At 43.6% G+C, this 14,867-nt stretch overlaps 1 protein-coding gene across 4 annotated transcripts in view; it reads left to right on the top strand.

Annotated features, from left to right (window-relative positions):
• s100z (S100 calcium binding protein Z) overlaps positions 1-14,558 on the top strand; it is a 67,757-nt gene extending 53,199 nt beyond the window's left edge. For all 4 annotated transcript variants that reach the window (XM_038805537.1, XM_038805536.1, XM_038805533.1 and 1 more), the window contains exon 3: positions 14,228-14,558. In XM_038805537.1, the coding sequence (XP_038661465.1) occupies positions 14,228-14,392 (165 nt within the window). In that variant the 3' untranslated portion in view covers positions 14,393-14,558. The remainder of the gene's footprint in view (positions 1-14,227) is intronic.
• The last annotated feature ends 309 nt before the right edge of the window (positions 14,559-14,867 follow it).

Genomic DNA, 14,867 nt, shown 5'->3' on the forward strand with positions numbered 1-14,867 from the left:
AGAAAAGGTCAAATTTGACTGAGGGGAAGGATGGAGAGATACTACAATTCATGGGCGTCATTCATTATGCACTTTCGCGAATTGGATTACATCGAACATAAGGGGGGGGGAGGGTGGGCTGGGAGGGTTGGGTTGGAGCGAGGGGGACTGTATGTGTTAATGGTGACTATGGGTGATTCCTGATTCCTTTTTGTCATTGATTTATGTTAACATGCGGACTCATGTTTGGGGTTTGGTGGAAGAATGGGATCGTTGTTATTGATATGGAAGTTGACATTGCATTCATTACTGATTATTGTTTATTGTTGGGTGTAAATTTGGGAGAAAAAGTGGAAAAGGAGGAGAATAAAAATATTATTTAAAAAAAGAATGCGTAGAAGAGCATCTAGTAAGTGGATCTTAAACTGTGGTGTTCTTCAGATCTCTATTCCTAACTTGGGAGGATATTGATAGACTCCAAGGAACAATCAAAGATATAACCATTTTTAGCCTTTGACGACATAACTCCAGTGGCTTGCCAATCTCCCACTGGAGATCTGCAATGGAAATTCCAGGCAATGGTATTTTATTTTTATAACAGATGGGTTGGTCTGCTTGTGTCTACAAGTGTTTAGTCAAGTGATTTAACCTCTATTTTCACCCATCAATTTGTACACAATGAAATCTTGAACGGAATTAGATTGTCAGGAGAAGGACTGAATGGAATTGAAGAGATTCTCCGGATTGTGCAGAAGAATGGAAATCAAAGGGCAAGTCAAATCAACCAACATAATTCTTAACCATCTCACAGTGTTTTAGCCTCGTACCATCCTCATCTCTGCTCCTTTGATTAAAGGGATAATGAAATGAAATGAAAATCGCTTATTGTCACAAGTAGGCTTCAATGAAGTCACTGTGAAAAGCCCCTAGTCGCCACATTCCGGCGCCTGTTCGGGGAGGCTGGTACGGGAATTGAACCGTGCTGCTGGCCTGCCTTGGTCTGCTTTAAAAGCCAGCGATTTAGCCCAGTGTGCTAAACCAGCCTCTGATGACTGTGCTAAACCAGCCCCTCATGACATGAGAGAATATGGCAGACAATTGATTTAACCATCCACCGTCACATCTGGTTGGATCATATTAAACACTATTGGGTACTGCTCATTATTCCAAGATTGTCCAAGAATACAAACATAGAAAATAGGAGCAGGAAGAGGCCATTTGGCTACTCCAGCCTTCTCCGCCAATCATTATGAACATGGCTGATCACCCAACTCTGCAACCTGTTCCACTTCCCCCCATAACCGTTGATCTGTTTTGCCCCAAGAGCTATATCTAACTCATTCTAGCTCACCTTATTTCAGGCCTAGTTGATCCCCTATCCTCAGACTGTGCCCGTGGTTCTGGTCCGTGGTTCTGTGCTAACGAATTCCACAGGCCGATCACTTTCTGGGTGAAGAAATTTCTCCTCATCCATGTCCTAAATGGTCTACCCAGTAACGTCAGACTGTGATCCCTGGTTCTGGACACACCCACCATCGGGAACATCCTGCCTGCATCTACCCTGTCTAATCCTGTGAGAACCCCCCTCATTCTTCTAAACTCCAGAGAATATAATCCTAACCAACTCAATCTTTATTCATATGTCAGTCCTGCCATCCCAGGAATCAGTCTGGTAAATCTTCACTGCACTCCCTCCATAGCAAGAACATCCTTCCTCAGATAAGGAGACCAAAACTGCACACAATATTTCAGGTGTGGTCTTACCAAGGCCCTGTATAATTGCAGCAAGACATCCCTTCCCCTGAATTCGAATCCTTGAAGGTCAGCACACCATTTGCCTTCTTGAAGGCCTGCTGCACCTGCATGCTTACTTTTAACAACTGGTGTACAAGGACATCCAGGTCTCATTGTACACTTCCCTCTCTCAATCGATACTAATGCAGATAATAATCTGTCTCCCTATTTTTGTCCCCAAAGTGGATAACCTACCATTTATCCACATTATACTGCATCCGCCATGCATTTGCTCACTCACTCAACTTGTTCAAATCACACAGAAGGATCTCTGCATCCTCCTCACAGCTCCCCCTACCCCCAACTTTGTGTATTCTGCAAATTTGGAGATACTACATTTTGTTCTCCCATCTAAATCATTAATATACATTGTGAATATCTGGGGTCCCAGCACTGATCCCTGCGCTACCCCACTAATCACTGCCTGCCACTTGGAAAAAGATCCATTTATTCCTACACTTTGTTTTCTGTCTGCTAACCAGTTTTCTATCCATCTCAAAACACTGCCCCCAATCCCATGTGCTTTAATTTTGCAAGCTAATTTATTGAGCGTGATTTAACTAAATGGGAACAAAGTCCCATAATGCGCATGTTTAGCCGTGTGTTTCCCGGCACTCACAGCGCCGAGTAACACAACGCTATTAAATAGCATGAGGGTCCGATAGGGTGAACGCACAGCCATGCCACACAAAGTTCTGTTTTCAGCACCAAAGAGCTCTGCTCACGAGAACTCCTCGGTGTAGCGAGAGATCGGGATGCCATTTTATATCTGGAGCCCCCAAAGGGACCAGCAACAACCCCCCCCCCCCCCCAAGTCCCAACGTACAACGTGCTTTGCTCCCACCCTCACCCCCCCTCCCCAGTACCTGCACAGGGCACCCCCAGCCTATTCACCACCACACAAAGAAATGCCAGCCTGGCACCCTGGCAGTGCATTTGCCCACTAGCAGTGCAATTGGACACATTGGCAGTGTCAGGTTGGCACCCAGGTGGCATTGCCAGAATGCCAGACTGGCTGTTCCAGGGTGCTTAGGTGGCACCAGTAGTGCCAAGGTACCACCCTGCCCGCGGGTGCCCTGGGCAGGTATTGGGGGTGTGTGGGTAGGAGCACGGGGACCCTCCCATAGTGTATGCACCTGGGGATCTCTGACCCCCTAGGAGTGCCGTTCCGTCAGGTCCCCACTTGTGGAGACCACTACTGAATGGCACCCGCCCGAGGTCTTTGAGGCGAAGGAGATAGATCCCAATGCTTCCAGTACCTCGAGAAACTGCATATTAAAGTGTGACTCACTTTAATATGCAGATTTGTCAAAAGGTGATCCAGTCCACAATGGGCAGGATTTACAACGTCTCGCAAGATCGCGTTAGATCTCGCGAGGCATTGCGAGCTGGGTAGATCCCAGGAGCGGGGTCTTCTATCGGCCATGCTGCACTATGGTGAGCTGCTTTCTGGGCGCAGCTTGACCGTTCGATTGCGCCCCTTATGTGGGACCTTATCGATATCAAAAGCGTTCTGAAAGCCCAAATAAACCACATCCACTGGCCCCACCTCATCAACTTTACTAGTTACATCCTTGAAGAATTCTGGTAGATTTGTCAAGCATGATTACTTTTTCGGAAATCCATACTAACTATTCGATTCTGCCACTGTTTTCCAAGTGCTCTGCTATTGAATCTTTTATAATTTTCCCCACTACTGATGTCAGGATGGCTGGAATATAATTCCCTGTTTTCTCTCTACCTCCCTTTTTAAATATATTAGCTACCCTCTAATCTGTGGGACCTACATTTGTTTTAACTGATCATTTTCTGCTCACATGCCGAGAAGCGTTTGCAGTGGGTTTTTATGTTCCTCGCAAGCTTATTCTTGTACCCTATTTTCCCCTTCTTAACCAATCCCTTTGTCCTCCTTTGCTGAATTCTAAACTGTTCCAAGTCCCTCAGGCTTGCTGGTTTTTCTGCCCAATTTGCATACCTCTTCCTTGGATCTAATTTCCCTTGTACACCATGGTTTGGCCAGCTTTCCCATTTTATTTTTGCACCAACAGAAATGAACAGTTATTGCAGTTCACCTATGCGCTCTTTCTATGTTTGCTATTTCCTATCCACTGTCATCCATCAAAGTAATATTTCCCAATCCATCATACCCAACTTGCACCTCCTGCCATCATAGTTTCTTTTATTTAGATTCAGGACCCTAGTCTCAGAATTAACAACGCCACTCTATATCTTGATGAAGAAGTCTATCAAATTATGGTCACTCATCCCCAAGCAGCCTCACACAACTAGATAGATGACCCTAGTTTATTTTCTTCACAATAGATTGTCTTCTCAAACTCCATTCCCCTGTCTCTTCCACCCTCACCTCAAAGAATAAGTACAAGGTGCTCACAGACTTCTAGGCCACTAAGATCAAAACCATTTGATCAGCTTCCTCTGCTGCATCCCTAACTTCCATTAGTCTACCGGATTGAACTTTCTTTAATGGTCTCCCCTGCTCTATACTTAAACTAGCATCTTTCTGTCTTTCCTCTCCTATAGATTCTCCCGCATCTTTCCTTGCTCCATCTAACTCTTGCCCCTGTGACCTTATTCCCACTAATATGTTGATCACCCTCTTTCCTTCCTGGTCACCACGTTAGCCAATTTTGTTTATAGTTCTCACTCTTCAGCGGGTGGTGTCCATCTCTCTAATTCTGCCATCAATATCCTTTTTCCTGAAAGGAAATCCTTGACTTTATCATTGTTGAAAACTACAGCCCCCATCTCAAAACTCGCTTTCCTCTGCAAGCCAATGAACATGTTGTAATGTCAAAATCCATGCCCATCTTTCCTGAAGTTCACTGTTTGAACCTCTCCAATCAAATTTCTGTACTTGCAACAGGACTGAAATGACATTTTCACTGTCGTTCAGCTGGGTAGGATTGCTCCCAGCTGGTTCCATTCTTCTGTATCTAATTGTATCCAGGCTATCACTGTATTTTCTCTCTTCCTGCTCCCTCATCGATACCTCTGGTGTCTACCAAAAATCTCTCCTTGGCCCCATCCTCTCTCCGCATTAAGACCGAGACAATATCTTGGCTTGGGCTAATAAGTGACAAGTAAAATTCATGCCACACAAGTGCCAGGCAATGAACATCTCCAACAAAAGAGAATCTAAACTTCACCCCTTGACATTCAATGTCATTACCATCGCTGACTCCACCACTGTCGTGTGGGTTACCATTGACCAGAAACTGAACTGGACTAGCCATATAAATACTGAGGCTACAAGAGCAGGTCAGAGGCTAAGAATCCTATTGTGAGTAACTCACCTCCTGACTCTCCAAAGTCTGCCCACCAGCTACAAGGCACAAGTCAGGAGTGTAATGGAATACTCTCCAATTGCCTGGATGAGTGCAGCTCCAACAACACTCAAGAAACTCAACACCATCCAGGACAAGGCATCCCTTCCACAAACATTCAATCCTTCCACCACCAATGCACAGTAGCAGCAGTGTGTACCATGTACAAGATGCACTGCAGGAATGCACCAGGCTCCTCAGACAACACCTTCCAAACCCACTACTACTACTATCACAAAGGACAAGGGCAGAAGATGCATGGGAACACAACCACCTTGAGGTTCCCCCCCAAGCCACTCATCATACTGCCTTGGAAATATATCACTGTACCTTCACTGTTGCATGGTCAAAACCCTGGAATTCCCTCTTACCAGCACGGTGGGTATACCTACACCACATGGACTACAGCAGTTCAAGAAGGCAGCTCACCACTACAATGAGGGCAATTAGGAATTGGCAATAAATGTTGGCCTAGCCAGAGAAGCCAACGATTCATAAATGAATAAAAAGAATTTACATTTTGCCTGTCAGCGACATCATCCGAAGGCACAACATTAGAATTCACGCGTACACTGACGGCACCCAGATATATCTCTTCACACCTGTCTCACCTCGACCACTACTGTCAAATCATCAGACTGCTTAATTAGACATTCTTCCATTAAATATTGGGAAGACCTTTGGTTCCCCTACCAAGCTGCTTCATAGCTCTATCTATGGAAACAGTTTGAGACTAAACCATACATTGGTGTCATATTTGACTCTGAGCTGAGCTTCCAAACACATATCTGCATCATCATTAACATTATCCATTTCCACCTCTGTAATATTTCCTGACTTCACCCTGTCTCAGCTCATCTACTGCTGAAATTCTTCAACATGCCTTTGTTACCTATAGACATGATTGTTCCAATGCACTCCAGGCCAGCCTCCCATGCTCTACCCTCCATAAACTGGAAGGCATCCAAAGCTCTGCCAAGTCCCTTATACCAAGTCCCTTTCACCTCACACCCCTATACTCACTGTCAAGCAAGGGTCTTGTTTTTAAATCTCTCCATGGCCTCACCCCTCTCTATCTCTGTAATCTTCCCCAGTTCTACAACCCTCCGAGATATCTGCGCTCATCTAGTCCTGACCTGTTCAGCATCCCCAATTTTAATTGTTCCATCATTGGGGGTCATACCTTTAGTTGCTTAGAGTCTTAGCTCTGGAATTCCCTTTGCATACCTCTCTGTCCCTCTACATCGCTTCTATCCTTTAAGTCTCTCCTTAAAATGTGTCTCTTTGATTAAACATCTGGGTCATCTGATTCTCCTGATATGGCGCGGCATCATATTTTGTTCAAAAGTGCTCCTGTGAAGCACCTGGAGACATTTTATCACGTTAAAGGTGCTCTATGAATACAATTAGTTGTTGTTTTGTTGGTTACAGTGCATCATTGACAGGGATCAACAAACAAATCCAAAAAGCCAAATTACTGGTATATAGTGAACAACAAATAGTTAAACTTTAGGTACTGCATACTGTAGGGCTAAAATATCTACTGATACTAAGAAGTTAACTGCTTAGAATGGCTGTTAAAGTCATTTGTGTGCAGACGGGATAAACAGCTATGTCAGCACTGGGCAGAATTGTTTGGTTTTCTGTTACAAACAAAAAAACTGAAGAATCCAACACTGGCGAAGCATGTCAGTACAGTCTCTCTGACTGTAAGATTAGATTTTTAAAAAAGTTATTTATTGATTCACAGGAAGTGGGCACCTCTGATTTATTGCCCGTCCCTAATTGCCCTTGGGACAACTGAGCGGCTTGTTCGGCCATTTTAAAGGGCTGTGCAGAATCGACCATATTAATGTGGGTCAAACTCACAAAATGCCAGGCCTGATAAGGACGACAAATTTCCTTCCCTAAAGGACATTAGAGAACCAGATGGGTTTTTACAACAGCTCGGTAGTTTCACGATCAGCATTCCTAATAATCAGGGACATAAAGGGTCAGCAATCATGCCAGCTTTAAAAGTCATCTATAAAACTACAAGGCCACTAAATTAAGAATCCAATGTTATTCCGTAGCCTACAGGGTAATTAAAATAAATTATTTTATTTTTAGTCAGCTAACTCACACTGCTGGTGCTCAAGCTGAGGTTACCTACACAGGCAAGTACACAGTGTGTTCAGGTAATGCATTTTCCAGTGAGAAACAGATTGGAAGTGGTGAAATGATTTTCTTCAGCAGAAGAAAAAGAGAATTAAAGTTTTCTGTGCTGTTTTTCTTTTTTTTTCTTATAAATTTAGAGTACCCAATTCAATTTTTCCAATTAAGGGGCAATTTAGCATCGCCAATCTACCTGCCCGACACATCTTTGGGTTATGGGGGCGAAACCCACGCAAACATGGGGAGAATGTGCAAACTCCACATGGACAGTGACCCAAAGCCGGGATCGAACCTGGGACCTCGGCACCGTGAGGCAGCAGGGCTAACCACTGTGCCACCGTTCTGCCCTCGCTGTTTTTTTTAGAGCAACTACCAGACTTACCTTTAAACACCCTATAGAAGTGGACAAAGTGTTCAGAGTGTGGCCATTTGATCCTTAAAATGGCAATTGGGTCCTACAGTGTAGCAGAACAGCAGCCTGCATATTTAAATGACATTCTGTTTGGATGTCATTTGTCTTTTGACAGGGAAGCATGAAAATTGCTTCCCTGCAATCTTCATGTGAATTTGGCGAGTATGTGCTTTGTCAACATGACGGGAGTCGTACTATACACGCTTTCAGATTATGAAGAATTAATCAGACAGGTTTTCTGAGTTTAAATCAAAGAACGAGAGAAGTTTGTTGATCCTATTTCCAAAATGTAAAAAAAACTAGGAAAATTGTGACCCTCATTCATATGTCACACATATTACCTGGGCCCACATACACTAGTACAGCTGGTAGAATACAAGGATAGACTTAAAGACTTTTTACAGTTCATGGCGAAAAAAACATAATGAAAGAAATATACTGTAAACTGTCCTTTTGCTGTTTGCAATGCAGCGATTCCATGCTGCGGCCGTTTAATTCTTCCTGGGTGTAGTTGCACGGAGAGGATTTCCAGGTTTTATTCCCAAAAGATCTTGATTTGTGGTAGATTTCTCTTCTCAGGATGTTTGCAATATCTAAGCAAAATACTTCAGAGAGAGAGACATGCCTCTTTTCTGCCTTTCAGTATATTCTTCTTCTCTACTCTGACTTGGCGAACAGTTCTTAAAAAGCCTACTAGCTGTATATTCAAGTGGAATTTGATTATCGTGTCTGCTGTAGTCATTGTGGAACAAGTCATTGCATATTTAATGGCTCATCTCAAAAACTGTTGAAGAGCAATAGTATAAAAAGCAAGAGGAAATGGAGTCTTTCATGCTCCCCGGAAGGTGAGAGGGTTTAAGAGTCTGTTCCTTTTCATTCCCACTTTGATGGAACGTAAGTATATTGTGCTGGCTGGCAGTCTTCCCATTATCTTAATGGGATTACAGTTTATTAAAATCCAGTCAGAAAAAAGGCATTAGAAATCGTTTATTTTTCTTCAAACAAAAACACATCCTCTTAACACATCAGAACCCTGCCCCTATCCAACTATCAGTCGAGAGACAAGTTTGGGGTTACATATGTTTAGAGTGTGCTGGTGTAATTATTTTAAATAAACAACCACTGTTTTTGAGGAGTTGCTGGATGAATAAGAGTGAATCAGCGTCATTGAAAAAGAGAAAGTAGAACTGAGATCTGATAAAGGGTCATACATCAACGTTAACCTTTTTTAGATGCTCATCAATGTGCTTTGCATTTCTAGCATTTTCTACCGAATGAAGTTGAGTATTACCATCGGGGATAAGAGCAGATAGAGGCTTACTATGCCCAAATGGTAACAGTCTGTTATTCTAACAGAGTGATTTAATTTGCTCAACTAATGGCTTTAATGTTTGCCATTAATATGGTAGATGAAGAAAATTATTTAAATGTATTCATCTGCTATTATTCTGAAGAGCTATCTGGTTTCTGCTTTATTGAAGTTTTAAGGAAGAGTTCTTCTATTGGAAATACAAACCTATTCCATTGTGCAATCATTAAAAAGTCCAATTGTGCCCAAATATGCATTTCTGGTGTCCCTGTTCCCCTTTTTGAAGTATCGGGGAGGGAGCAAAAATGCAGCTACCATTGTGCCCTGAGTTCATTACATTTTAGATAATAATAAGGGGACAGGATCATTTAAATACTTGGGGTGGGTGATCTATTCTTACAGAGGCACAATTGAGGTAATCACTACAATGCCACCCCAACTGGAGGAACTCAAGAACTGAGCAAAGGCCAAAGAAGGGGCAGTTTTATTGCCTTCCCCGCGGACGTTTTCATTGAGCCAGTAATCCCTCCTTACATGTTCCTGTGAATGTTGTCTGCTCTGGTATGAATTATGTGAGTTTTGTTGCTGTTAACGTATGATAGTAAAGGCGCATCCACCATGAGTGTGAAGTTGGTTTGGTTGATGTGGTGCACAAGGACTTCTAGAAGTCCATTTAATAATATGCCATATGATCGGCTTGCCCACAAAGCTGAAACATGTGGAATAAAAGAGACAGTGGCAGCTGTGATGCAAATTTGGCTGATCGAGTGACAAGAAACAGAACACAGTGGTGAATGATTGTTTTTTGGAATTGAGGAAGGTGCATAGTGAGATTCCCTGGGGGTGGTTGGCACTGGGACCACAGTGTTTTTTCACATATATATAATGACCTAATACATATATTAATGTGCAAGCTGTAATTCCAAAATTTGCAAATGACACAAAACCTGGAATTATTGTGAACTGTGAGGAAGATAGTGGTAAACTTCAAGAGTGAGTGGGCATATGGCAGATTAAATTTGATGCAGAGAAGTGTGGCAGGAAGAATATGACAAGGCAGCATAAAATGAAAGATGTGACTCACTTTAGGTACCTGGGGGTGCAGGTTGCCCAGGAGAAGGGGGGCTCCGCAGGTACATTTCTAGTTTGGTGAGGAGAGTGAAAGCTGATCTGGCAAGGTGGGATGGTCTCCCTCTGTCACTGGCGGGTCGGGTACAAACGGTTAAAATGAACGTGTTGCCGCGATTTCTGTTTATTTTTCAATGCCTGCCGATTTTCCTGCCAAAGGCTTTTTTCAGAGAGATTGAGGGAAGGATTACTTTGTTCATATGGGGAGGGAAGGTGGCCAGAGTTAGAAAGGTGCTACTACAGAGGGGAAGGCAGGCAGGGGGTTTGGGGCTTCCGAACCTGATGTATTACTACTGGGCGGCGAATGTGGAGAAGGTGCGGAGCTGGGTCAGAGGGGTTGACTCCCAATGGGTCAGAATAGAGGAGAGTTTGTGCAGGGGGTCAGGACTGAAAGCACTAGCAACATCATCTCTCCCGATAGCCCCGGGGAAATACGCAGGGAGTCCAGTAATAATAGCTTCATTGAAAATTTGGAGACAGTTTCGCCAACACTTCGGGTTGGGGGCAGGATCAATGGAAATGCCGATTTGGGGGAACCACAGATTTGAGCCAGGGAGGTGGGATGGAAATTTTCGGAAATGGGAGGAGAAGGGGATTAAGACACTAAAAGATTTGTTTCTTAGGGGTCGGTTTGCAGGATTGAAGGAGCTGGAAGCGAAGTTTGGGCTGGAGCAGGGGGAAATGTTTAGATACATGCAGGTTTGAGATTTTTCCAGAAAGGAGATACAGATCTTCCCGGTGGAGCCGGCCTCCACATTGCTGTAGGAGGTGCTGACGACAGGGGGACTGGAGAAGGGACTAGGTCAGCAGTTTACAGAGCCAATTTGGAAGAGGAGAAGGCACCACTGAAAGGAATCAAAGCAAAGTGGGAGGAAGAGTTGGGAGAGGATATGGCAGAGGGGTTCTGGTGTGAGGTGCACCGGAGAGTGAATGCCTCCACCTCGTGCGCGAGGTTGGGGCTGATACAGCTGAAGATGGTATACAGAGCACACCTCACGAGGGCGAGGATGAGTCGATTCTTTGAAGAAGTAGAAGATGAATGTGAACGCTGTGGGGGGCGGCCCGCTAATCATCTTCATATGTTTTGGTCCTGTCCAAAGCTAGAGGATTACTGGAAGGAGGTTTTTAGGGTAATTTCTAAAGTGGCGCACGTGAAACTGGACCCGGGCCCCCGGGAGGCCATATTTGGGGTGTCGGACCAGTCAGGGTTGGAAACGGGTGCAAAAGTCAAATGTTGTAGCCTTCGCCTCGTTGATCGCCCGAAGGCGGATCCTGCTGGGATGGAGAGTAGCCTCTCCACCCTGTGCCCTGGCGTGGCGGGGGGGGGGGGGGGGGGGGGGGGGGGCCTGTTGGAATTCTTGACTCTTGAGAAGGTTAAGTTTGAACTGAGGGGAAGGATGGAGGGGTTCTACAATCCATGGGCATTATTCATTATGTACTTTCAAGAACTGGATAACATCGAACATTAGTTGGGGCGTGTGGTTCGGAGGGTGGGGGGAGGGGGGCTGTGTGTGTTAATGGCGACTATGGGTGATCACTAATTCCTTTTTGTCATTTATTTGTGTGAACATGCGGGCTAATGTTTGGGGTTTGGTGGGAGGATGGGATCGTTGTTATTGTTATGGGGATTGACATATTTGTTACTGATTATTGTTTATTGTTGGTGGGTGTAAATTTGGGAGAAAACCTGAAAAAGGAGCAGAATAAAAATAGTTTTAAAAAAGAAATGAAAGATGTGATTTCAAAGTGGGTGCAGGAACATAAAGACCTCGGCATCTATGCGCATGAATTACTGAAGATTCAGCAAGTGGTTAAAATAACACACAGGATCCTGGGCTTTATAAATGTAGGCACAGAATACAAAAGCAAGGAATAATAAATTATTACAAAACACCAATTTTGCCTCACCTGGGGTATTGTGTCACCGCACTTCATGAAGGATCTAAAGGCTTTGGTGACAGTTTGGAAACGATTTATGGGAATGGTTCAATGAATGAGGGACTTCAGAGACATGGATAGATTGGAGAAGCTGGGGTTGTTCTCCTTGGAGAAGAAAGGTTGAGAGGAGATTTGATAGAGATGTTCAAAATCGTGAGGGTCTAGAATAGATAGGGGCAATCTATTCCCATTGGTGGAAGGATCGAGAACCAGAGGTAACCAATTTAAGTGATTGGCAAAAGCAGCAAAGGTGACATGAGGAAAAATATTTATACGCAGAATGTAATATGCATTGCCTGAGAGTATGGTGCAGCCAGATTCACTCAAAAGAGAAATAAATAAGAAACTGAAGAGAAAGATTTGCAGGGCTACAGGGAAACAACACAGGAGTGAAGCTAGCTGAGTTCCTTCTGCAGAGAATCAACATGGCCATGATGGACCTTCTGTAACTATTCCATGGTTCTTTGATTCGATGAACAAACCGAAAACTGCTTTTAAAGTTACCAGATCTTGTTGACAATTGAATCTTCTCCAAAACAGGCCAACCGTCTGAGTTATATTTCAGAGTACAGTAAAATCGTATATGTATGGATCTCAGGGCAATTATTTAAGCAAAGTAAAATGTATCATCTTTCAAATTCTGCTCTCTACTCCCAATTCTCAATGTTGTTTCTAAATTTCTTCGGCAGGAATTTAAGGCCTTGATGGGTCCGGGGGGGGGGGGGGGGGGGGAGTGCAGAGACAGGCAGTGTCAAAATTCACTCCCTGGCTTGTATGTTGGTTTGCTGACACCATCCTGCCCCCGGGCTACTTTACTAGACAGTTGGGGTGAGGAAATGTTAGGGTTGCCCATCTGCACGTGACAGATAACCAAATAGGGCATTTCAACGGCCTAATTAAGGTCTATTGCCAGAGGTCAACTTTGGGACCCCAGAAGCAGTGGGGATCAGGCCAGCTATATGGTGGCAGCCTCCTATTTGGTAGAGCAGGGTCCAGAAGCTCCAGTCAGGCTTTGGGGCCTTCCTCACCTGCCTGGTCACAGCTGTAGCCTCAGACAGCTCTGTGGAGGGTCTCCGGCTCCAATATGGTGACCAAGCTGCTGACGACACTTTTAAATGTAAAGATTTTAACAAATTGGAGAGAGGTGCCTCAAAATGCCTGCTAGGTAACTGTTTACAACATAGTGTGGGGTTGCGATTCCCATTTGTCCCAACCTAAAGTAAAAATCCTGCCGCTTGTTTCTACCAATTGGGCAATTTGAGCAACCCCACTGCATGCTGCATGGGCAGCATGGTAGCATTGTGAATAGCACAAATGCTTCACAGCTCCAGGGTCCCAGGTTCGATTCCGGCTTGGGTCACTGTCTGTGCGGAGTCTGCACATCCTTCCCGTGTGTGCGTGGGTTTCCTCCGGTGCCTCCGGTTTCCTCCCACAGTCCAAAGATGTGCAGGTTAGGTGGATTGGCCATGATAAATTGCCCATAGTGTACAAAATTGCCCTTAGTGTTGGGTGGGGTTGCTGGGTTATGGGGATAGGGCGGAGGTGCTGACCTTGGGTAGGGTGCTCTTTCCAAGAGCCGGTGCAGACACGATGGGCCGAATGGCCTCCTTCTGCCCTGTAAATTCTATGATAACCTATGATGCTGGAATTCTCTGCCCACCAGCATGGTGAAAGCAGAGACAATCAGTTGATTTCAAAAGGAAAATACTGACTGTCAGCAAAATAATATAACTAATATGCCTAAAAGTCTTCAGGAAATATTTGATGAAATATTTCAGTGAACAGGTTCTTCACACCGAAACAAGTATTTATTCAGAACTTGCTAACCCATAATGATATGACAGCTATTGTAATTTTTATATATGTCTTGTCTTCCATTCTGTACGAAGTGCTGGATAAAGATTTAACCAAGCATTTTCCTACCTGAGTATATTTTGGGACAGGGGTAGGACAGCCTACCCAACTCCAACTGAAATATTGTGACCAGATATTCATTTTTTTCCATGCTATTGTAATCATTTATTTTTCCTTTTTTTTAAATAGTCACAAATGTGCTGCATGGGATAGTGGTACCTAAATAATTGCCGTATGATTAACATTGATTGTCTTCAATGAGTTGTACTATTCATTAAGCTAAATGTGTCTAATTATCTTTCTTTCTTTCTCCAGGCTCAGAAGGATCCATCTCTTGTGGACAATATCATGAAAGATCTTGATTCCAATAAAGACAATGAGGTGGATTTCAATGAATTTGTTATTTTGGTTGCTGCTCTGACTGTTGCCTGCAATGACTTCTTTGAAGACCAACTCAGAAAAAAAGGAAAATCCCAATAGAACTGAAAATATCTTAAACAGATATCTTCATGAACACATGTTAAAAAATGATACACACCTGTCCCCTTTCCTTTGTAGAACCGCTGTAACTTCTATGTCTATGTATTTTGTAAGTAAGAATGTATGATTCACTTTGAAGGTAATAAAATGCCTCAAGTTGCACAAATGCTTGTTTTTAAAGTCATTTTGCACCAGTCTATATTTTTTTAAAAACACCCCAAAATCCAGAGCGCAATGGATGGCTTCCGTCTCAGTCAGTCATAAAGAATGATCAAGGCATGGTGAAATAGATCTATTATAGTTCGTACCCCAACGTCTGTTTCAATTAAAATGTTAACATTTTATTAAAAATTGAAGTAGGAATTTTTACGCAGATAATGTACTAAGACAAACACCAAAATATTGCGTTTATTCCATTTTTGTGTCATGACCTCATAAACACATATCAATATAATATTAATGAGCGCATGCTGAC

This window comes from Scyliorhinus canicula, chromosome 8, assembly GCF_902713615.1.
Source record: "Scyliorhinus canicula chromosome 8, sScyCan1.1, whole genome shotgun sequence".
NCBI classification, from domain to species: domain Eukaryota; kingdom Metazoa; phylum Chordata; class Chondrichthyes; order Carcharhiniformes; family Scyliorhinidae; genus Scyliorhinus; species Scyliorhinus canicula.